The sequence below is a fragment of the Aulonocara stuartgranti genome, assembly GCF_965226115.1.
Source record: "Aulonocara stuartgranti genome assembly, chromosome: 3".
Classification (NCBI taxonomy): domain Eukaryota; kingdom Metazoa; phylum Chordata; class Actinopteri; order Cichliformes; family Cichlidae; genus Aulonocara; species Aulonocara stuartgranti.
The window spans coordinates 71,530,345-71,552,762 of record NC_138941.1 but is presented as its reverse complement, the minus strand read 5'-3'; the positions used below and the strand labels follow the sequence as shown (position 1 = coordinate 71,552,762).

Sequence of the window (22,418 nt, the reverse complement as noted above, 5' to 3'; positions counted from 1 at the left end):
ATTGGAACATAAGATGGCTGACTGAATGACTGGATGACTGGCTGGCTGAACTGAACTGAGACACACAAGTGGGATTGACAATGACAAGACAAGCAGCTGGAGGAAACTAAAGACTTAAATGCAGTGATTGATGATGATGATTAGCGATGGGTGAGTACACAGCTGATCATAATCTGACTAATGATAATAATAATAATAATAATGGATACTTTATTGATCCCCATGGGGAAATTACTTGTTTTTCTCTGCATTTGACCCATTCACTCAGTGAAGCAGTGGGCAGCCCACTAAGCAGGCGCCCGGGGAGCAGTGTGTAGGGACGGTACCTTGCTCAGGGGTACCTCAGGGTAGCCGTTACACAGGAAGCAAACTAGAACATATCTAGCATATACATCAGCAGAAGGCTGCCACAGGAAAACAGGAAATGTGAACAGGTGGAAAAATCAACTAAACATGAAGAAACTGAAAACACTGATTCAACAACCCAGGAACCCTGTCAAAAACAAGCTTAAATATTGTTAAATAGTTCTCACTTCAACATGAAGACACTTTTAATACCTGTTTTATTGTTCTTTGTGTTTCTAATCTTTCAGACTGATTGGATGTGATCTCTCAGAAAGAAGCTGTGAAGTACTGTCCTCAGTTCTGAGCTCCCAGTTCTCTAGTATGAGAGAGCTGGACCTGAGTAAAAATGAAGTCAAGGACGAAGGAGTGAAGCATCTGTCTGTTGGAGTAAAGAGTCCATATTGTGAACTGGAAACTCTCAGGTAAAGACACTTTTTTAAATGATCATTTATCATAAAATCTGAAAATTATTGCATAAAGAACTAACCTTAATAGATTTAGTAATTTGGAATGGGTTATTTATTATGAATTACACCTGAAAATATTTTATAAAACTGCGAGGAGTCATGTGCATAGTAAAGGAAACAATCTTTGTTCTTGACTAAAATAAATAACATCACATCTCAGAATGATACTGAAAATTGATATTTGGTAGTTAGAAGCTAGAGTAATGTAATTCACTAAAAGGCTGTTGGAACATTTCCCTAAACGTGACAATAAGAGTACTGAGAACATTAGTAAGAGAGATTATATTCATCCAATTTTGAGTTGTCATTTTTGGCTTGCTGCAAAATCTAGAATTAAAGGTAAAGTTCAATTCAATTCAATTTTATTTATATAGCGCCAAATCACAACAAAAGTCGCCTCAAGGCGCTTCATAGATACAGAGAAAGTCCTTTTTCCCCACATATAAAACCTTGCACAATCAGATTCCGTCATAACTTAAATCACTCATACCTGATGGAAGACCCAGAGTGCAGACTTACTTATGATTTGTATATTTTCTAAAAACGGAAAACAAGACAGAGTGTTGTCTATTAGTCTATCAGGCCCATGTACTGTAGAGTCTGGATAATGCTTATCAGACTCTCAAGCATCCCTTAGTTATGTTGCTATACAGTCAGACCGCTAGGGGATTTTCCATGAGCCATTGAGTATACGTTTCTTTTCCTTCCTGATTTGTTTATATGTAACAGCATGTCTTTAAATGTTGTCTAATTTCTCCTGTGCTTTATGTTTGATCCTTGCTGTGACAAGTTTTATCTTTATTTTTCCTCTATCCACATACCCATCTAACAGTGACATAGCTGCTCCTCCCCAAACTTGTAATAATAATAATAGTGTATACTTTATTAATCCTGTAGGAAATTACTCCTCTGCATTTAACCTATTCACTCAGTGAAGCAGTGGGCAGCCACCAATCCAGCAGCCAGGGAGCAGTGTGTAGAGACAATACCTTGCTCAGGGGTACCTCGGGGTAGTCGTTTGGTCAATTCTATCCCTGCCCCTTGGTCCTGTTTCAGGTTTCTTGCTGTTCAAAGAGACTTCTTCCTCCCCAGTGTCATGAAGCACTGATCATGTGATGCTTGGCGTACTCTCTCCAAAAGAAGAAAAATAAAAACAAATGTTTAGTGAACAATTAACTGATGGATTGTTTTTTTTGTGTGTCTGCAGTCTGTCAGGCTGTCTGATCACAGAGGAAGGCTGTACTTCTCTCGCCTCAGCTCTGAGCTCCAATCCATCCCATCTGAGAGAGCTGGACCTGAGCTACAATCATCCAGGATTATCAGGAATGAAGCTGCTGTTAGCTGGACTGAAGGCTCCAGGCTGGAGACTGGACACTCTCAGGTATGGAGAGAATTTCTGAAAGAGGAGGAAGAGCCGGAAACATTTCCTGCGTCCTTCACTCACTTCCTGTTTGTTTCATTCAGATGAGACATGACCAATCATATCTTTCCATTTGACATTTTTCCTTTGCTCACAACAGAAACTCAGTACAGTAGAACAAAAATAAGATATATTTCTGAAGGTGACTCCATTGAGAACTTCTCTAGCAACATTGACAATGCCTAATATTTAGTCACCATTTAGATCTGATCTCTTTATATCTGTTTAACCATGCATTCATTTCTAGAAAAATAAATGTTCTCCCTTATTCTAAGTAGACTGAGGTCTGTATACAGACAAGACTTGAACACATTAAGCCTGCCTTCATCAAAAGAGGAAAATTCAAACTTTAGTTAGGGTTTATAATCATGACTTCTTTAGAAACTAACAACCACACGTCTTTCATAAGGGCAAAATTAGAATTAAAGAAGAATTAAAGAATTTTGAAAAAAAATCAGAATTAAACATGGTAAAAATTCATTTTTAAAAGCCTATACATAAACTGTGCTTTAAAAAACAGTATCACTTGAACTAAAACTTATTCATACACAAATACTGGTTACCATGTCCGTGTCAAAAAACTAAAAACAACCGTGAAAGTGTTTAAAGAGCACCACCAAATCTGCAGATCTTAGAGCTGCAGACAGAGCAGATCAACGGTCATCAGGATTTTCTAATTTTCTCTGGTTTGTCTCCTGTCCTCTTGACTAGAGATGGACCGATCCGATATTACGTATCGGTATCGGTCCGATACTGACCTAAATTACTGGATCGGATATCGGAGAAAAATAAAAAATGTAATCCGATCCATTAAATATCACGAAAGCACCTCACAAAACTTGCAACACGCCGTAACTCGCCTCAGAACGTCGGAGCAGTATGCATCACGTGATAGAGCAGCTGTGGCATGCGGGACCTGTCGGTGGTCTGGATAGCATTTGGAGCTTCGCTAGCAACCTGGCATTTCATCTCCGACAAAGTTATCCCCGAGAGAAGTAAAGCAAGTGTGTAAGTCCATCTCTGAATGTTTGTAAAGCATTCCCACGTTAAGCTTAACGAGCGACTGCCTCTCGCTCTCCGGCTGCTACTTCAATCGTGAAACTGCTAATGATCAGCTGATCGGCTTTTCTGTCGTGAGTCTCTCTTGTTTGTTTTTGGTCCACTTTGCGCCAGAAAGAGCAAACCAGCGGCTGAACAACAGCAGCACGTTTAAGCGTGATAAGCTGTTGTTACAATTTATTTAATATTACTTTCTACACCAGGATCTTTTTCTACGTAGCTGACGGCTGGTAACTGTGCAGGGGCGGATCTAGCAAAGTTTAGCCAGGGGGCCGATAGGGCATTAACTGGGAAAAGGGGGCACAAAGACTTTCTTATTCTCATTTAAAATGTCTAGCTTTTAATAAATAATTATCTGACACCCAAAGTTTTAATTTGATGTAAAATGAATAGAAGTCAATTACTGTATATAGTGACTATTAAGTCTAATATATATACCCTAGTAAGCTATAGTACATTTTCCTTTGGGAAGGTACCATCTGTGCAGTCTGCAATTTTGTTGAAGAAAGATGTTGAATCTATTTAATATTTCTTGAAAAATAATTGATTTCTGTGCATTTTTTTTCACACTGCATCAAATTAAGGTTGATTACGTTGATTAAGCATCATGAGGTGGAGCGTGAGGGGTGGTTCCCTATTTTTTATTTATTTATTTTTGTTGTTGCTGGGAGTTGGAACCCTATTAGTTAGGTTGCTTAATATTTACGCTAAGTACTCTTTAAAATACCAGAATAGGGAGGATGGTGTAGGTCTAAGTTTATTAGATTGATCAGTATTGCTGAACTATGAAATATATTTTTTTTGCATACAGGTATAACAGAATAGCTTTAGTGTAGTTGTTGTTTTAAACTTGAGTATGAACTTGCAGACTTGCAAAATGCAGCAAGATATTTTAAAAAACAGTTTTGTTGATTAAAAAACACTATATCGGATTCATATCGGTATCGGCAGATATCCAAATTTATGATATCGGTATCGGTATCGGACATAAAAAAGTGGTATCGTGCCATCTCTACTCTTGACTGTGACCTTTCGGAACTGCATTTTTGTTACAAGCCCCAGGGGCGGACACAGGAGATGGACCCAAATGCAGCTAACAATCAGACAGTGATAAAGTTTTAAATTTTTTATTGAAACAGAAACTGAGCACTGATAACTAAATGTAGCTGGCACGGAACAACACTGGAGAAAATGGAGTAGCATTCCTCGACACTGGCTTGGGCAGTGGTATACAACGATAAAGGGTTGCAAGACGAGAGCCTAGACAGCGACTAGAGGTGAAGGGGCAAGTGCTATGGACAGGAGGAGTCTGAGTGGAGGGTGGTCAGGCAGAGTGATGGATGATTAGCTTTTACTTCCTGACCTGTGGTGGTGGTGGAGCAGGAGTGCAGGCAACTGAAGTGAGGGAAATCCATATTTTCCGATGAAGGTGAATGTGAAGTTGGCTTGATGCTGCAAACAGTGACAAGGTTGAAAGTGGAAACAATGCAAGCTGTGGGCACAAGAAGACGAGGTAAGTATCACAGGAGAATAAATCTCAAAGACCTAAAGCCATGTTGTCACAATTGTCATGAACCAGTGGTTGGCACAAAGAGTGGACCCAAGCGCAGACAAACACGCTGTCAGAATCCTGTATATTTCTCTCTCTTTCTCTCTCCATATTTACATATATACCCACTCGCCCCTGCGGGCGGTCTATCCTTCAAGCTCGGGTCCTCTACCAGAGGCCTGGGAGCTTGAGGGTCCTGCGCAGTATCTTAGCTGTTCCTAGGACTGTGCTCTCCAATGTCCGGGGATCTGCTGGAGCCACTCGCCTAGCTTGGGAGTCAGGACTGTCCAGCCTTTGGTTAGCCATTCTGGGTGTCTCTCATCGACTAGCAACTGTTTCATCTGTACTACCAGACACTCATGGAGTGCAGTCAGCTTCTTCAGCCAGTAGGCGTGAGTTATGTCAGGGCCTGGTGCTGTCCAACACTTCATACTGGAGACCCTTTCTTGGATATCTGCCACTGTGATGGTTACTGGTCTCTGATCAGGGAGGTTGCTGTGGTCTGCCCTCAGATCCACTAGCCACTGAGCATTGCTGTTATGGGTTGCATCCTTCTCCCATATGCTCTTCCAGTATTGCTCCATCTCCAGCTTCGCGGGTGCTGATCTCAAATTGTTCCTCTGCCACTGAGACTACACCTTGGCTGGTTCTGTGGAAAACAGCTGGTTTATTCTCCTGCCTTCTATCTCTCTGGTGTGCCTCTTCAAGCGGCCAGCCAAGGCTGTGAGCCGTGGCTTTGCAGTTTCCAAGGCCTCTGGTATGGACAGTTTGCTATACTTCTTAGGCACCTTCCTCATCGCACCTTTCTGCAGCTCCGATAGTTGGCTAACCTCCCTCTGTGCTACCTTGATCTTAGCCTTTATTATATGTGGCCTTTTAAAGGCATGTGGTCCTAAACCTTTGATCAGCTGTAAAACAGCCTGTTTCAGATTAAGTGTTGTTGTTGTTCAATAAATTGCATTCTCAAAAAAACATTTTGTCTCACTCCCATACATTATGATAAACAGTTAGAGGATGAGGGACTGAATGCTCTGCTGTTCTTCTACAATAGAATATGGCAGGCAGCAGGAAAGAAGCTCTAATTATTCCAAGTGTGAAACCATGAAAGGACCCCAGTAAGACCACACATTATAAGCCTATAGCACTAACTTCTCATCTAGGGAAAGTCATGGAAAGAACGTCAGTGGACAGACTGATGTATGTGACTGAAAGATGGCAGCTGTTTTCACCTTTTCAGGAGGGGGAGGAACACCACAGACCCAGAAGTCTGCTTATATCAGAGACAAAAAGTAATAAAATAGTGGGGACTGTTTTTTGGATATAGCATGTAGACTACAGACCTTAAGAATGTAGAATGTTATTTATTACATGTCAGACACACCTGTGTACACTTGGACAGGTAAATGCATAAGGAGATGGGGTATGGTTTTTATTAGCCAACTTCAATGATGGAAGTGAATGAATTGTTCCTTTTTAATATTATGTGTTTCCTGAAAGTATCACATGCCCGGGCCTAATCTGTCATCTGTTAACACGTCCAAAATCTGCACCGCTGGTGAACAATGCACTGTGAGGTCAATTTTTTGGATCATTAACATGCAAATTGTTGTGAACATTGATCAATGGCAATGAGTACCATTGACAGAGAGTTGGGGAATGGCTGCAATCATAGCATTGTAAGCTGGCAAAAGATGTACAGGCAAAAACATGAGTGTGCCATGGCTTCTCCAGTTAAACCCATTGTGGCCAACTTGTACATGAAAGAAGTGGAAAAGAGGGCTTTGTTATTCTACTCTGGAAATCTCAGGATGTACCACAATTCATGGATCACATTAACTCGATGGACCTGTAAGCCACAGGTGTGAACGGTTGTCTGCGATAGACTGGTGACCTGTCCTGGGTGTACCAGGCCTCTTGCCTTATGATAGCAGAGATAGGCTTCAGGCCCTCCATGACCCTGACAAGTATAGATAGATAGAGTGATAACTATGTGAAAGTTAATATAAATTCTTGCAGGTTCAATAAAAAACAACTCTTATAATCATCATGGAACAGATTTCCACGTTAATAAATGGGTTTCTATTAGTATTAAAAAAAACGGACTAACATAATTTGGGGGAGATTAACTCAGTTGGAATCAACTTCAGCAAATACGTTGATTTATCAAAGTTGCACCATTGCCCCCAGTACTGGCGGGAATGGGGCTCTGGAGGGCTCTGGGGCTCAAGAGTTATGTTACCCTCCATACTGTCAAGCCTTGTATGCAGATATCAACATGTGTAGTATCTACAGAAATCTTAGAATCTCAGCTAAATGCTCATTTAAACCATTTCTACAACCACCAAAAAGAGCAAAAACAAGCGGTGATTAAAAGAGCAGGTCCGTAAATGCACAAAAGTTAGCTAAACACAAACAACCGAGCCCAGAATTTGCCAGACTGCATGTAATGATGTAAACAATGGCTAGTTAGTTAGCTTATGTTACAGTCTGGCAGAGGCAGACTGTATGGATTGACGAAAAGGACCCAGAACACAGACTTCAAGGAACAGAGAACAAAACTTGAATGTTAACAAAAAAAAAAAGGTAAAAAGGGTACAAACAAAGGGCAAGACAAACTGAAGCAAAGCTAACATTAACCTAAACTGGGTGAACTAAAAATAAACATGAAAAAACCCTCAACATGAAACTTGGCCTGGATGCAACAATACCTGAAACATGGAAGCATGACATGAACAACAGCCAACCTGACAAAGAATGAAGAGAAACACACAGACTAAATACGCACAAGGGTGATTAGGGGAAGTGGAAACACATACACTGATGTAGGACATGGACCTTCAAAATGAAAAAGGAAACATGAGATGCAGATATGACAATACAAACTTGACAACATAAGACATGCAGCATGAAACACATAAAGGGCAAAGGGAGACTAAAAGACAGGGGTAGAAGACACAAGGGGAATCTAATAAACAAATGAACTTAGATAACCTGATGAGTTTAAACATACACTATAAACATAAAAATAAACTAAAACTCAAAACGCTGGGTCATAAGACCCAGGATCGTAACAGTTTAGCTATCACCTATTCCAAAACACCACGTTTCACCACCCTCAGACCAAAATTCACTGAAACAGCTGCAGAAAAATAGAACAAAAACGTATAGTGGCGCAAATGCACTAAGAAAGAAATTCCCTTACTGGACAGATTTCTGGCCTTGCAACTTCTGATTGGTAGAACTGAGGTGAATGCAGAATCATTACCATGATTCTGTTGCCTCAAATGATTAAAAAGAGGTGTGAATCATGCAAATAGGAAAAAAGAAGCCGAAGGTAGAGCCCCTTATACTTTAAATTGTCAAAGACCATGTACACTCACTAGGGTGCAAGGCAGGAAGGGCCTGTTGCCTTGAAATGTGTGGTTAATTCTTCAAAAATATTCAAAAGAACAAGCATTTTTGGGAATTTGTTGAAATTGAATAATTTCTGCTCTTTAATACCTACAAATTCAACTCGTACATGTTATACGTCCATTCTCGTTCATCCAATTTGTGCCAAAATTATTAATTGCTGTAATTTTTCACTGTTTCTCTTTAGAAGCATAAATCTTTTCACAGATGATGTTTATATGTTGATTACTGAATTTGTCTATTAAAGTGTGAACTAAAGCATATTTTAAAAGGGTTATATGCTAAAAAATAAAAAACTAAATTGGGCAAGGAAAAAATCCAATTCGTTTTTCTGTTCTAGCTTTGGTAACCTTGACACAGTAACAACTGCTGCAATATATACAACCAGTGTTGGGACTAACGCGTTATTAAGTAACGCGTTACAGTAACTACGTTATTATTGTGGTAACGAGCACGGTAACTAGTTATTATGCCAAAACCAGGAACGCGTTAGTCGTTAATTTAGATAGGCTCGTTATTCGTTACTTCGTGTGGTGGCTATCCCGGAGCTTCCACAGATTCAATAACATTAGCAAGTGGTGGAGGCGAGCAGGTGGATGAAGGAAAAGGGAGGCAAGAGGAAAGGAGACCCGAAGCGGCCGCTGGTCCGAGAGTGTCAGGTGAACTGAACTTCAGGTAAGATGTTATAACCTGCAGTCCATCTGGATCAGATATGAACCAAGTTTAGGTGGAGTTTATTTTCGTTATGCTGACTTTTTCGTACTGCGTGCTAGCTAGCATGACGGAGTTTCTATACAGCTGGGTGGTGCTATGTTACTGATGTTGAACTTTATTTTGTTCATAAGGTTAGAGTTGCCAACCATCCCGTAAAAAACGGAATCGTCTCATTCAGAGAAAATATTACGCGTTTCGTATTGAGCTGAGAAGGAACAGTTTGTCCCGTAATTCAGCTACAATGAAAAAGACACAAAGCTGGAGTTATTCTGTGTTTACGCTGCACAGCTGCCTCTTCTTCTCTCATCGTCTCACCCTCCCTCTCCTGTTTCTACTTCAATCATGAAACTGATCTATGATCAGCTGATCGGCTTTTCTCTCGTTTATTTATCGCCCACTTTGCGCCAGAAAGAGGAAACCAGCGGATGTCGCGGTAAACAACAACAGCACGTTTAAGCTTGATCAGCTGTTGTTAGAATTTATTTAATATAAATTTCTAGTATCAGCTGATGTTTGCTGGAGCCACAGCTGTAAAGCTGCTGGTCATGATATCGGTTTGGTTATGTGATGAGAGGGAAACATGAAGATGAAACCAGGAGATGTGATGATTCATCATCAGAGCTGTGATGGAGAAACAGGTTTACCTTTTAGTTAACATGAATGAGTTGAAGGGAAGTTATGAACTGTTTCTGAGAGACAAATAACACCAGGATCCTTTTCTAAGTAGCTGACAGCTGGTAACTGTGCAGGGGCGGATCTAGCAAAGTGTTGCCAGGGGTCCATGTAGGACATTAAAAGGGAAAGGGGGGCACAAGGAAATACGTTCTTATTCTCATTTAAAATGTCTCACTTTTAAAAAAATAATTATCTGAGTCTTACAACAAACAATTGATAGATTGATACATATATACCATCAGAACAGTGTACATCACTGTCACAACAGTGTTTATTTTCATTCAAAGGCTTTATGATTTTTCCTATAATGGTGGGCTGGTCAATATATTTAACAAAGCCAAAACTTAAACAGGCAGACCAATAAAAGAGGTCAACTCAATAGACTAAACTCAAGATAATAATTAACAGAACCTCAAACAAACATATGACAAACTGACCTGCTGAAATGACACACAGGGGGACTTAAATACTGGTTTAGCTAAACCAAATGACACACACACACGAGGGAAAACAAGATGGCTGCCATATAACCAACTAATACAAAACATTTAAACAAACATGAAACACCCCCCAGGCAATGAAGCATGTGGTGCAATCCAATTAGGCTGTCAGTAGTACTTCAGGTCTCCCAGCCCTTTGCCACACCTTTTGCCAGACAGGAGGAGACACCAACCCCCAGGTAACTCAAACAAAGAAAGATGTATTAATATAACATAAAACAGAACTTTGACCTTGCAAGGTTAATATGTGTGCACGCCATATAAACATTGGAAGGTGTGATGGAAAAATGAATACATTTAATAAAGAAACGATATTGAACAATAAATAGAATATTTTAAAGTAGTGACTGTAAATTAAACTAAAGTGAATCAACGGGTGGTGAGGTGTGGAGCTTACCATGTGTGGCATGCCATCACAGATGTAAAAAGCAGGCTAGGATAGAATCAGGTGTGGGATTTCTCTCGTGGAAATGTGCACATTATTTTTTCCTTTCTATTGGTAGGTGGCACAGTGCACTTGTGGCAAGTAAGCAAGCTAGAAGACTGGCAATCTTGCTGGGTATCCAGTTACGGAAGCAACACATTAACAAGAGAATTCTGAGTAAAACCAAAGTTACTTTCCCTAGTAACTAGTTACTCTGAAAGTAATGAGTAACTTGAAGTAACTGAGTTACTTTTGATAGAAGTAACTAGTAATCTAACTAAGTTACTGATTTAAAGTAACTTACCCAACACTGTATACAACTGATGAAATGTCACAGGACTTAGCTATATTTTGAAACCACGATTGTTTACACAGAATTTTTAATTGCTGAGAAATACTCCATTCATTTTCGAGCAGAAACCTCAGAAAGCACTTGGGAGTTTAATAGGTTAATTAAGTTGGTCCAATTCAAATACATTAAATTCAAATAACTGACTTTCATAATGCTAAATTAGAGCAATGTAATCACAAATTACATACCGTATTTTCACGACCATAAGACGCACTGTACTAAAAGGCGCAGTCTCAGTTATGTGTGCCATTACTGTATTTAACACACACATAAGGCGCACTGGATCATAGGGCGCATACAAGTACCGTATGCGTATTTAAAAATAAAGCGGGAGCAAACCTGAGTTCGGTACCTTACTCACATTTCTATTACCGGTAATCGTCATCATCAACAACACACAAGCATACAAGTGTGCGTATTTAAAAATAAAGCAGGAGCAAAACAAAGTTTGGTACTCACATTTTTATCATCAGTCAAACCCATCGAAGTCCTCATCCTCTGTGTCTGAATTGAACAGCTGCGCTAAATCTCCATCAAACATGCCAGGTTCACTTTCTTCACTGTCAGAGTCACTTTCCGTGCCGTGCGGCTCCTCGGAAATGATGCCGGCTTTTGCGAAAGCTCGAAAAACAGTGCCAGCAGACATGTTAGCCCAAGCATCTACAATCCATTTGTTTCACTAGTTTTTTCACATCGGCTGTGAGATGGGCACGCATAGAGTCACAGATTAAGAGCGATGGTGATGCGTGGAAAAAAACACCTGGTCTCCTTACATACACCTCCCTGAGCCAGTCTTTCATCATTTCCTCATCCATCCAGCCCTTTTCATTTGCCTTAATGATGATTCCTGCTGGAAACTTCTCTTTAGGCAAAGTCTTTCGCTTAAAAATCACCATAGTTTCTGTCCATTAGCATGGCAGCCAAGTACAACAGTAAAAGAAGACTTTTCATACCCCGTTGTGCGTATCGCTACCGTGCTGGTCCCCTTCTTCTCCACAGTGTGACTCACTGGGATGTCAAAAGTGAGCGGGACCTCGTCCATGTTAGTGATGTGGCTGGGCTGGATGTGTTTGTCGCCGATGTGGAGCGGAAGATGGCCAGCTTTTCCTTATAATCCGCTGGAAGTTGCTGCGCTACCGTAGTCCTGGTCCGGATGGAAAAATGGCACCGTTTCATAAAAAGTGAAAGTGAAACTGCTTTTAGCCGAATGGTGACCATCGAAACGCTTCTCCCGCTCGTTCTTTGCTCGATGATCCACCGCTCGAGTCTTTCCTCCAACTCGGCCACACTTCACCCTTTAGCGTTCTCATGGTGTTCTCTACTACGTCCTCATTACAACACACAGGGCGCACTGCGCTATAGGGCGCGCCATACTTTTTGAAGAAAATCTAAGACTTTTAAGTGCGCCTTATGGTCGTGAAAATACGGTAATTATTTTTTTATGTTCAGTCAAACAGTTATTTTTTGAGTGAAGCTTAAAAGATTTATTGGAACTAAAATTTAAACTGGAATAAATATTTTAGAGTGGGTACGTTTTCACTTTTACTTGAGTAAAAAAGTATCTGTACTTCAGTAGAAGTACAGATACTAGTGTCTGTACTTTGGTATTCTTTGATGAGAGCCATGTAATGTCCATGTGTGCATGCTGACTGTGCTGCTCTGACCCCCCTCCTCCTTTCAGGGTGGAGCCTGCTGGAGTCCGATGGTTGAGACCAGGTCTGAGGAAGTGTAAGTGTGTTTTTAATGGGATTCATGAAAACAAAGCAGCACACATTCAACCATCTTCATCATGTCAGGAGTCATCATCAAAGTGTCAATCAATGAACAGATGATGGATCAATAACTGCAGCTGGATTGTGTTTGTTCTCTCCATCAGATTCCTGTCAACTCACAATCGACACAAACACAGTGAACACAAAGCTCCAACTGTCTGACAACAACAGGAAGGTGACACGTGTGGACGAGGTTCAGTCATATCCTGATCATTCAGACAGATTTGATGTTTGGGATCAGCTGCTGTGTGAAAATGGTCTGACTGGTCGCTGTTACTGGGAGGTCGAGTGGAGAGGAAAAGTTCGCATATCAGTGAGTTACAGAAGAATCAGAAGAAAAGGAGGTGATGTTGACTGTGTGTTTGGACGGAATGATCATTCATGGAGTCTGGACTGCTCTGATGATGGTCCTCACTATGTCTATCACAATAACAGACAAACATCCATCTCCTCCTCCTCCTCCTCTGTCTCTAACAGAGTAGCAGTGTATGTGGACTGTCCTGCTGGCACTCTGTCTTTCTACAGAGTCTCCTCTGACACTCTGATCCACCTCCACACCTTCAACACCACATTCACTGAAACCCTTTATCCTGGATCTACAGTCTGGTCTACTGATTCCTCAGTGTGTCTGTGCTGAGTTGAGCGTAAAGAGTGTCTCCTGTTAGAGAAACACTCTTTTTTTCTCCATACAGGTGACCCAGGTGTTTTGTTTTTTTTGTTAGTTTGGTTTTTTTGGGGTTTTTTTTGGTTTTTTTCTCTCTTCCCCTCTTTCCTTTCTTCCCCCCCCCCCCCCCCCCTTCTCACCGTCTCTTCTCCCCTTTGGTTTTCTTTCTCTCCCTCTCTTTCTTTCATTCTTTCTCCCTGTCCTATCCCACAGTCATGTCTGTCCCGTTTGTAGCAACTGAAAATAAAATAAATTCATAATTATAATAAAGGTCAATCAAATGGACCAATATGGCAAGGCCACGATGATCCACTTGGTAAAATAAATCCGCTTGGCATCTTTCTTGGCCTTAAGACAACAATTCTGATGGCTATAGATCCAAACGGGACAAAAAAAAAAAAGAAAAAAAGAAAAAAAAAAAGAGAAACACTCTGACTGTTGAACAGATAGTTCAGTCTGTACATGTCTGTCTGTTTCACTCACAAACACGTTTTGAGATTCATGGATTCAATCAGTTGATGTTTTAAACTCTTCTAAATGATTCCTTGTAAACTTCTTCCTCTTCAGTCCTTTAAAGATGGAAGCTCCCATTATTCCAGGATCCTCATGTTGTTTTTCTGTCTGTATTCCACTCAAAGCTTCACAGTGAATATCAGTATGTTGTGTTTCTCTGAAGCTCAGTGCACAACCAGCTCCTCTGCATTTTCAACAACTCTGAGCTCATTAAAATGACTCCAAATGTTTGATTTCTCTTTCTTAATGGGATGTTTCCTTCATGGCTGAATAAGTGGACATCCAATAGTACTCAGTGTATCAAATATTAAAGACATTCTGCATCTCTCATGTTTCTGTTGTTCTATAAAAACAGCTAGTAACAGTTAAAATAAAGTTGTTTATTTCATATGTTTCTGTGATAGATTCATGCTTAATTTAGTTCATCTATTTATTGGATAAGACGATAAAAGTGTAACATTGATTAAAAAACATGTCTAAAATATGTGATTAAAAAATATGGGTTTGTTTAAATATGAAAAGTGCTGTAAAGTTCGTATGAGGTAGAGTTTGTAATGGTCACATGACCAGAGTTTGGCTGATAGCGCAACCATGGCATTGTGAGTAAGAACCAGCATGGATACAGAGCTACAGCTACAGTCACAACATTAATGTTATTCTGCCTGTGGTCCAAGAGGCGCACACGGTATGGTTCCATGTATATTGTTTATATAATGTTGCAGACATGTTCTACATTGGTAATAAGAGGACATTTTTAGTAATATCCATTATTTTGTTTTTTTCTGTTCTGCTTGCTCAAGACTGTTTATGGAAACTAACATGAGAGACTCTGATAATATTAAAGACATTTATGTTGTAAACCTTGTGTTTCTTCAGTTTTCATGGTGTCTGAAGACAATAAGAGTGAGAGAGAGAAATAAATTTCAGTAGACATCAGTATGATGCGTGGCCATTCTTTGTTGGACCCCTGTAGTTACACAGCTGCTTTTAAAAACTGATCCAATCAAAGAAACATGAACTTCCATATTGATCAGATCAATACGTACAGCTCTGATGTCACTAACATCTCCTTGAAGTCTTCATTGATGGTGATTTGTGGCCCTCTGCTGGTGAGAAGATGAACTGCATGATGTCAGTTTAACACTAGATACTAAACCTGTGCAAATTTGCATCACTTCCCTCAACCCAACACCTACTAGAATTACTGGGTTTTTTATTTTCTGGTGCAAGTCCCGAGGTGTTAATCACCCCTGCTGAGATTTTCACAGGTCGTCAGCTCGTTTCTCCTCCAGCTTTTGTTGTGCCAACCACCCATTATCCTTGAGGGCAGGGATAGCTCAGTAGGTAGAGTGGTGGCCCCATGATCGGAAGGTCGGGGGTTCGATTCCCCTGAACAGCAACCCTGAGGTACCCCTGAGCAAGGTACCGTCCCTACACACTGCTCCCCGGGCGCCCAGTGGCTGCCCACTGCTTCACTGAGTGAATGGGTTAAATGCAGAGAGGGACCAATAAAGTACACTTTCTTCTTCTTCTTCTTCTTCTTCTTCTTCTTGAGGCCTGGCACATCTGCATTTGTTTACTCAGAGTAGCTCAGATCCAAGCCAGGCCAAACCTCTGTGTTACAACCTTCACAAATGTCTGCCGTATCTATACAAAATATCCCACACATTGACTGAACTGCAAATATGAAAGACACACATTCACACCTTCCTTTACTCTCAGCACAGATCTTCCATTGTTCCATTGTGACTGTGTATGTGTTGGAGTGGCATTGCATTACTACAGCACAGTGCTGTGCATAAAAGCAGACCGACCCAGGCGGGAGAATCATTTCTTCTTCGCATTTCTGAGAACGCAAATCAGGATGGCCTCTGTATCACTCCCACGCAGGAAGAACCTCTCTGCACAACAGGCTTTGGCCTTGCTTCAGGAAATGGACAAAGCAGACTCTGATGGAGGAGAGGTTTCATTTGTCCAGCAGGCCACTGATACCTCCTCAGAAGAATCTGAAAAGGAGACGGAACAAGAACCCAACATGCCTCCACAGAAGAGGCCCCGTGGTACTGGGAAGCCCAGCCAGAGCCACACGGCAAAAGACGGCACGGTGTGGGTTGAGGAGGACATTGGAATGCCCAGTGCAGTAGCAAATCAGTCAGCAAGTCAGTTCATGAACTGATGTCATTTATTTCAATCCTGTTTGTAAGAGCAATCATGTGTCCTGTTGGTGCCATTGTGGATTGCTGGTCAGAACGATTTCTGGTGCCAGTAATCAAAGAGACAATGCCCCGAGATCATCATTCATTTCAATAATGCAACACCTTCGATTTGATGACAAGGACACGCAGGCAGAACGGGTGAAAACAGACAAATTTGCAGCGATCTCCGACATCTGGACACGCTTCAACAAGAACTGTGCTAAGAGTTTCACTCCAGGAGAACGCATGACCATAAATGAACAACTGTTCCCTACCAAGGTTCGTTGTCCATTCACACAGTATATCGCAACCAAGCCAGACAAATTTGGGATCAAGTTCTGGATGGCCACGGACTTGGACACCAAATATGTCTGCAGTGCATCTCCTTACTTGGGAAAGGACCCCAGTCATCAGAAGGGAGAGAGGCTTTATATGGTCATGAAACTGATGGAGCCATTTTGGGATGATGGGAGAAATGTCACAACGGACAATTTCTTCACTTCACTGTCACTGTCGCACAGACTGCTGCAGCGCAACACAACATTACTGGGCACGGTGAATAAAGTCTGGCGTGAACTTCCTCAACTTGCGCAGATGTATTCCGTAAGAGCAGCAACACGCAGGTGTCCAGTAGCGTACATGCCTTGTACAAAATGTACAAGGCATGTACAGGGTGGGCAGGCAAAAGAAGATTGTTTCTGAGTCTTCTAGCTCAGGAACTTCCTTGCCGATTCATGCAGCACAAGGAAATATTAGCACAGAGACAGGCTGATGAAGCTGCTGCAGCTGCTGTGCCAGGGACTGTAAAGTCAACGCAGTGCCAGGTGCAAGAGAGCTGGAAACAGGAATCGCAGCAGGTTTACCTGTGCAACATGTCAGAAATTCACCTGTGCCAAATGCAGGGATGATGGACACTGGGTCTGCAAACGCTGTAAAGTTTGAGACACTTTGAAATAAAACAGACTTGTGTACCCATATATTGTGAATGTGTCTCGTTTGTATGTAGGTTGTAACACAGAGGTTTGGCCTGCCTTTGGATCTGAGTAAACAAATGCCAATGTTGCACAAACACACACACACATGCAGCAAATCTGCATTCATTAGTCCCACAAGTGGAAAATCTGCATTGTGTTACGAGTTCAAATATTGAGGGTGACCACAAAGACAACAATGGTCCAGAAGAGCTTCGGTCAAACAATGATTTTAATGAACACAAGCGTGGGGAGATGAACACTGCCCCCAGACAGCATCGATCTCCGCCCAATGATACACAAGCAGTTGTTTTATACCATCAGGGTTTACTTTTATGACTCCCCCTCATGCGTCAAGCAGATACAATACATGCATAAGTTTCAAAACCACAAATGTTCTGTTGACGACTTTTGACACATTTAAAATGACATCTTCTCCATCTCGAGGCCAGGTGCTTCCTATTAATCTTCAAACTCTCGCTTATCTCCTGGAGCAAACTGTCCCTTAGGCAGACACAATTTTGCAGTCACAAGCTTTTGCAACCTATAATTTGAACTCTGACCTGGTGATGGTGGAGGAGTGTGCGAGGAGAAGGCTCCGTGTGATAAGATGGAGGTCCAGGTGTTGGAGTGAGACGAGAGGAGAGAAGCGGGAGAGGAAGATGAGGCATGGGGGAGGAAGACGGCGTCGATCAGCACTCCGTCTGAGAGAGCTGAGGGGACAGAGTGGTTCATTTACATTTGGAAAATCTGACCGTGTCTCAATAAGATATCATGACAGTCACCATGGTTACCAGTGCGCTTATTAAAGTGTACCTCTCAGTCTCAATGTGTAGTAGCCATCGAGGGTGGAGTCAAACCTCTCAGGCGTCGCCCGCCCTCCCATTGCCACCGCAGCCACCTGCTCCTCTCTGTGGGCGTGGTCATAACGCATCGGGAGCGTCTCCACAGCAACAGGTGGGAAGGCCGGCAAAGTGTGGGCAGTAACAAAAGACGAGGTGTCTTCATCGTCATTATCATCGTCGTCATCGTCTTCATCATTGTTGTCATCAGAGTTTGTGTTTTCAAGGAACTCCATAGAGTGTCACGGTTCTGGGTCCGTTGGACCCAGTATTTTGAGTTTATTATGTTTTGGTTTATTTCTGCTTCATGGATTGTTTTCTTCTCGTAGTGATGATGATGATTATTATTTCTTGTTTCTGTTTATCCGTGCTTAAGGATTTGTTCTCAGTTATATCTCACGTTTAGTTTAGTTCAGATTACATGTGTCATTCTGTCTGTCTCTCAGTGTAAAGTCTGCATGCTTGTTTTGTAATTCATGTTTCCTGTTTTATTGTGAAAGTCTTTGTCTTATGTTAGTGTGTGCAGCTTAGCTCCCCCGTCTCGTTAGCCCTGATCTCTCCCAGCTGTGTCTCCCTCCTGTTGCCGATTCCCCCGTTACTACCCTGTGTATATAAGCCCTGTGTTTTCCCATGCTCAGTGTCGCGTCGTACCCTCAGAATTATGCCTGTGTGTCCTTGGTCTCAGTGTTCCATCCTCACTCCATGTTTGTTTTTCTGCCAGCAATAAAGCTGAGGTTTTTTGAGTTTCAATTCTGTGTTTGAGTCCTGCATTTGGATCCTCATCTCTGCCTGCCCGCACACAGAGCCCTGACAGAACGACGCGACCAGTAATGGATCCAGCGGACTCACCGTGGAAGCGCAGCTCCCGTTTTGACGGGACTCGGCTAGCGCTTGGAGGGCCTCCGTGCTGCCGTTCCTCGCTGGCAGCCTACCCTTCGGCCCACTCGTCTGCTTCCTCCCCGCGGACGCCCAGGTCTCGCAGAAAACGCTCCAGCCGGTCCCGGGAGGATTACTACGAGCCTGCAAGCAATCAGCTCACGCCTGCACAAGCCTTTTACAAGATGTTAGTATTTAGTATTTAGTATTTAGTATTTATTTATTCATTGTCATTGTCAAGAACAATGAAATTGCGTTTGGGGCTTCCATACAACCCAAAAAAAAGAAGAAAATAATAAATACCCCTTAAAACCCAAGTGTACATATTTAACCCAGTGTGACTCCAATGCAATAAGACAATCCTTAGCAATAATGTTCGTAGAAATTCAGACAAAGACCTGAGAAACATGACAAAATACAACAATGCAACCCATTCAATATTATTGTACTGTGAGATATGATATCAGATATGATAGTTATCTATTTAAGAAAGGGGGGGGGGGCAGGAGGGGGAAGAGAATAAAGATATGATGCACCAATGCAGACCAGTTCATTGCTATTAAGAAGTTGGATATGGTTATTGTCCGTGAGAGGGGGGCAGAGAGTTCAGGAGCCTCACAGCCTGTGGATACAGGCTGTTGGCCAGTCTGGATGTTCTGGCCTGTATAGACCTGTACCTTCTCCCTGAGGGCAGCAGATGGAAAAGGTGGCGCGCAGGGTGATGTTGGTCCCGCAGGATACTGTGCACCCTCCTCAGACAGCGAGTGGGGAAGATATTACTGATCTCTGGCAGACTTGTTCCAATAATTCTGCCAGCTTCTTTCACCACCCGCTGGAGTGCTTGCTGATCGGCCTTGGTGCAGCTGGGGAACCACACTAGAAATCCATACGTCAGAACGCTGCTGATGGCACAGTTGTAGAAGTTCAACATCAGAGATCTGGGAATGTGTGCGCTCCGCAGTCTCCTCAGGTAGTAGAGGCGCTGTTGGGCCTTCCGTACAACTGAGGTGATATGGTTGCCCCAGGACAGGTCCTCGGTCACAGTTACCCCCAAGAATTTAAAACTGCTCACCCTCTCCACCGCCTCACTGCCAATGAAGAGAGGCAGATGGTTGTTATGGCCCCTCTTCCGGAAATCTACAATGATCTCCTTGGTCTTTTTGGTGTTTAAGACCAAGTTATTGTCGTGGCACCATGACTCTAGTTGTTGCACCTCTGTCCTATAGTTTGTCTCATCATTGTTGGATATAAGTCCGAGCACTGTAGTGTCATCTGCAAACTTAACAATGAGATTGGACGCGCAGGAGGAAATACAGTCATGGGTGAAGAGAGTGTATAGCAGAGGGCTCAGAACACACCCCTGAGGGGCACCGGTGTTGACCACAAGGGTGGAAGAGGTGTTCTTACCCACTCTGACACTCTGTCTACGGTTAGTGAGGAAGTCCACAATCCAGTTGCACAGAGAGGAGTTAAGTCCCAGTTGGTGGAGTTTGGGACGGAGTTTGTATGGCCGGATGGTATTAAAAGCCGAGCTGTAGTCTACAAAGAGGAGCCGTGCATAGGTGTTCCGTGATAGCCCTGATGCCCTCCCAGACCTGCCTTGGGTTTGTGTTGTTCTCAAACCTGGCCTCGATACGCCTCCTGTGCTGCTGCTTGGCAGTCTTGATGCCTCTTCTCAGGTTGGCCCTGGCAGCACTGTATGCCTTCTGGTCCCCGGATTTGAAAGCGTTGTTCCTTGTTCGAATAAGTTGTTGAACTCCGTGTGTCATCCAGGGTGGATTATTAGGGAACACACGGAATCGTTTCCAAGTTGTTACATTGTCCACACAGAAACAGATGTAGTCCAAGACAGTGGAGGTGTAACTGTCCAATGCGACACGATTGTCAGTGTCCATTACAGATTACAGAATACATGCCCCAAAATGTATTCTGTAATGTATTCCGTTACGTTACTCAATGAGAGTAATGTATTCTGAATACTTTGGATTACTTAATATATTATCATGCTTTTTACAACTACGTGAATGTACTATTGCTGTGTGATTTATTACTATTACTGAAGGTCTGCGGCTCCAAACAATACTAAAGGGACCTCTGGCTAATACGTTGGGTTCCGTGTTGGCCTCGTAGCCGAAAAATAGCTTTAGTTTGTTTTGTGGGTCAACTTTTCTTGCGAGAGACAGAGAGAGGTGTTGAAAGGCTGCTCCAACGGAACTTATTGTTTCGGAGGAAAACACGAACACAGCGTACAGTCGAGTCTTAATAGCTTACTTACAACTGGGCTCGTCAGGCACTCTACTTGCCTGCAGTGGTTATTATTATATTTACATGCTTCCAGCTCCCGTTTCTGCTCGATGATAACTCGTACTTTTCCCCTCGCCTTTTTCTCCCTCCTGGCGCTCAAAGACACATAACGGGTATGGCAGTCCATTCTCCCTGCAGCACCGACTACACTGCCCATCAGGCTACATTCTTTAGAGCTATGCCTGTAGCATTCTGCCTATTAGCTTAGCACAACAACAACAACAACAAAAAGGCACTCTCTCACCCAGGAAACAAGCAGAGAGAGAGTGTCACCCTGTAACCATGGCAACCGTAACGCTGCCGCCTGGAACAACAGAATGTAGCTGTCAAACAAAACCCAAACAGTCCTGACCCGCCACAATATGAAACAGGAAAGTACCGCCGTGTAATCCATTTATTTCAACAAAGTAAGTGTATTCTAAATACCACCTTTTTAAACGGTAACTGTAACGGAATACAGTTACTCATATTTTGTATTTGAAATTATAGTAAGTTACAGCAGAGCAAAATGAGTTTGTTCTTGGTATTGTGTTACACTATACACATACAGTAAGATTCACACAGCCAGCACCAAGAAATGGCTCAGTTACGGCACTGGTGTAAAGGAGAAGGCCTTAACCCTTCGCATGCCATACTACTTAAAGATGTTCCCGAGGACACATCTTGAAGTCATAGAAAGAACTCTGCAATCCATTAAAGTTCTTGGACGTGTGAAGGTTAGAGGACGTATGTATGATCCTCAGAGCAAGTGTTTGACCGTACTGTGTGAATGCAGAGAAAAGGTAAAAACTAAAGCCATTCCTCTGGACATTCTAGCTAATGGCAGCAATTCACCCTGGAGAATCATCGGCCACTTAGAGGAGGAGGATGGTTCAGTTGACCAGCTGGTTGCAGATGACTGGCAGGCATCTCAAACTGATTTGGGACCTGCCGCCACACTTCAGGCCTCCACTCCTGAAGCAATCATCAGAGCTGTTTGAGACCTTCTACAAAATACCTCTAAGCCTGCCAGTGACAATAGCAGCTACAGGAGGTTGCGCACCTTCTCAGGGTGCGCAACCTCACCATCGACTGATGATAGAGGAATATGATCGGCCTGACAGAGAGAGGAAAATCAGGATAATGGAAAGTGTAAAGGGTCCCGCATTGGAGATTTTACTGGCTGTATGATTTAATAACCCTGAAGCAACACCTCAAGAATACATTGATGTGATTGAGAATATTTTTGACACACCAGAAACAGGAGAGGAACTCTATTTTGCCTTCCGAATGCTATGTCAACACAGAGGGGAGAAACTTTCTGAGTTTCTGAGAAGAATGGTGAGATCTCTGAGCAAGGTGGTCAAAAAGGGAGGTTTGTCTCCT

At 42.4% G+C, this 22,418-nt stretch overlaps 2 protein-coding genes across 2 annotated transcripts in view; one reads left to right on the top strand and one right to left on the bottom strand.

Annotated features, from left to right (window-relative positions):
• Window positions 1–14,195, top strand: part of LOC309703475 (protein NLRC3-like) — a 37,614-nt gene extending 23,419 nt beyond the window's left edge. Inside the window, exons 9-12 of the mRNA XM_082528329.1 lie at window positions 594–767; window positions 2,020–2,193; window positions 12,598–12,644; window positions 12,793–14,195. Coding sequence (XP_082384455.1) covers window positions 594–767; window positions 2,020–2,193; window positions 12,598–12,644; window positions 12,793–13,325 — 928 coding nt within the window. The 3' untranslated portion in view covers window positions 13,326–14,195. The remainder of the gene's footprint in view (window positions 1–593; window positions 768–2,019; window positions 2,194–12,597; window positions 12,645–12,792) is intronic.
• Window positions 1–17,988, bottom strand: part of LOC309703676 (uncharacterized protein) — a 61,890-nt gene extending 43,902 nt beyond the window's left edge. Inside the window, exons 1-2 of the mRNA XM_082528626.1 lie at window positions 17,848–17,988; window positions 17,595–17,744 (exon numbers count right to left, since the gene is read on the bottom strand). Of these exons, the coding sequence (XP_082384752.1) occupies window positions 17,595–17,744; window positions 17,848–17,965 (268 nt within the window). The 5' untranslated portion in view covers window positions 17,966–17,988. The remainder of the gene's footprint in view (window positions 1–17,594; window positions 17,745–17,847) is intronic.
• Between the last annotated feature and the right edge of the window lie 4,430 nt (window positions 17,989–22,418).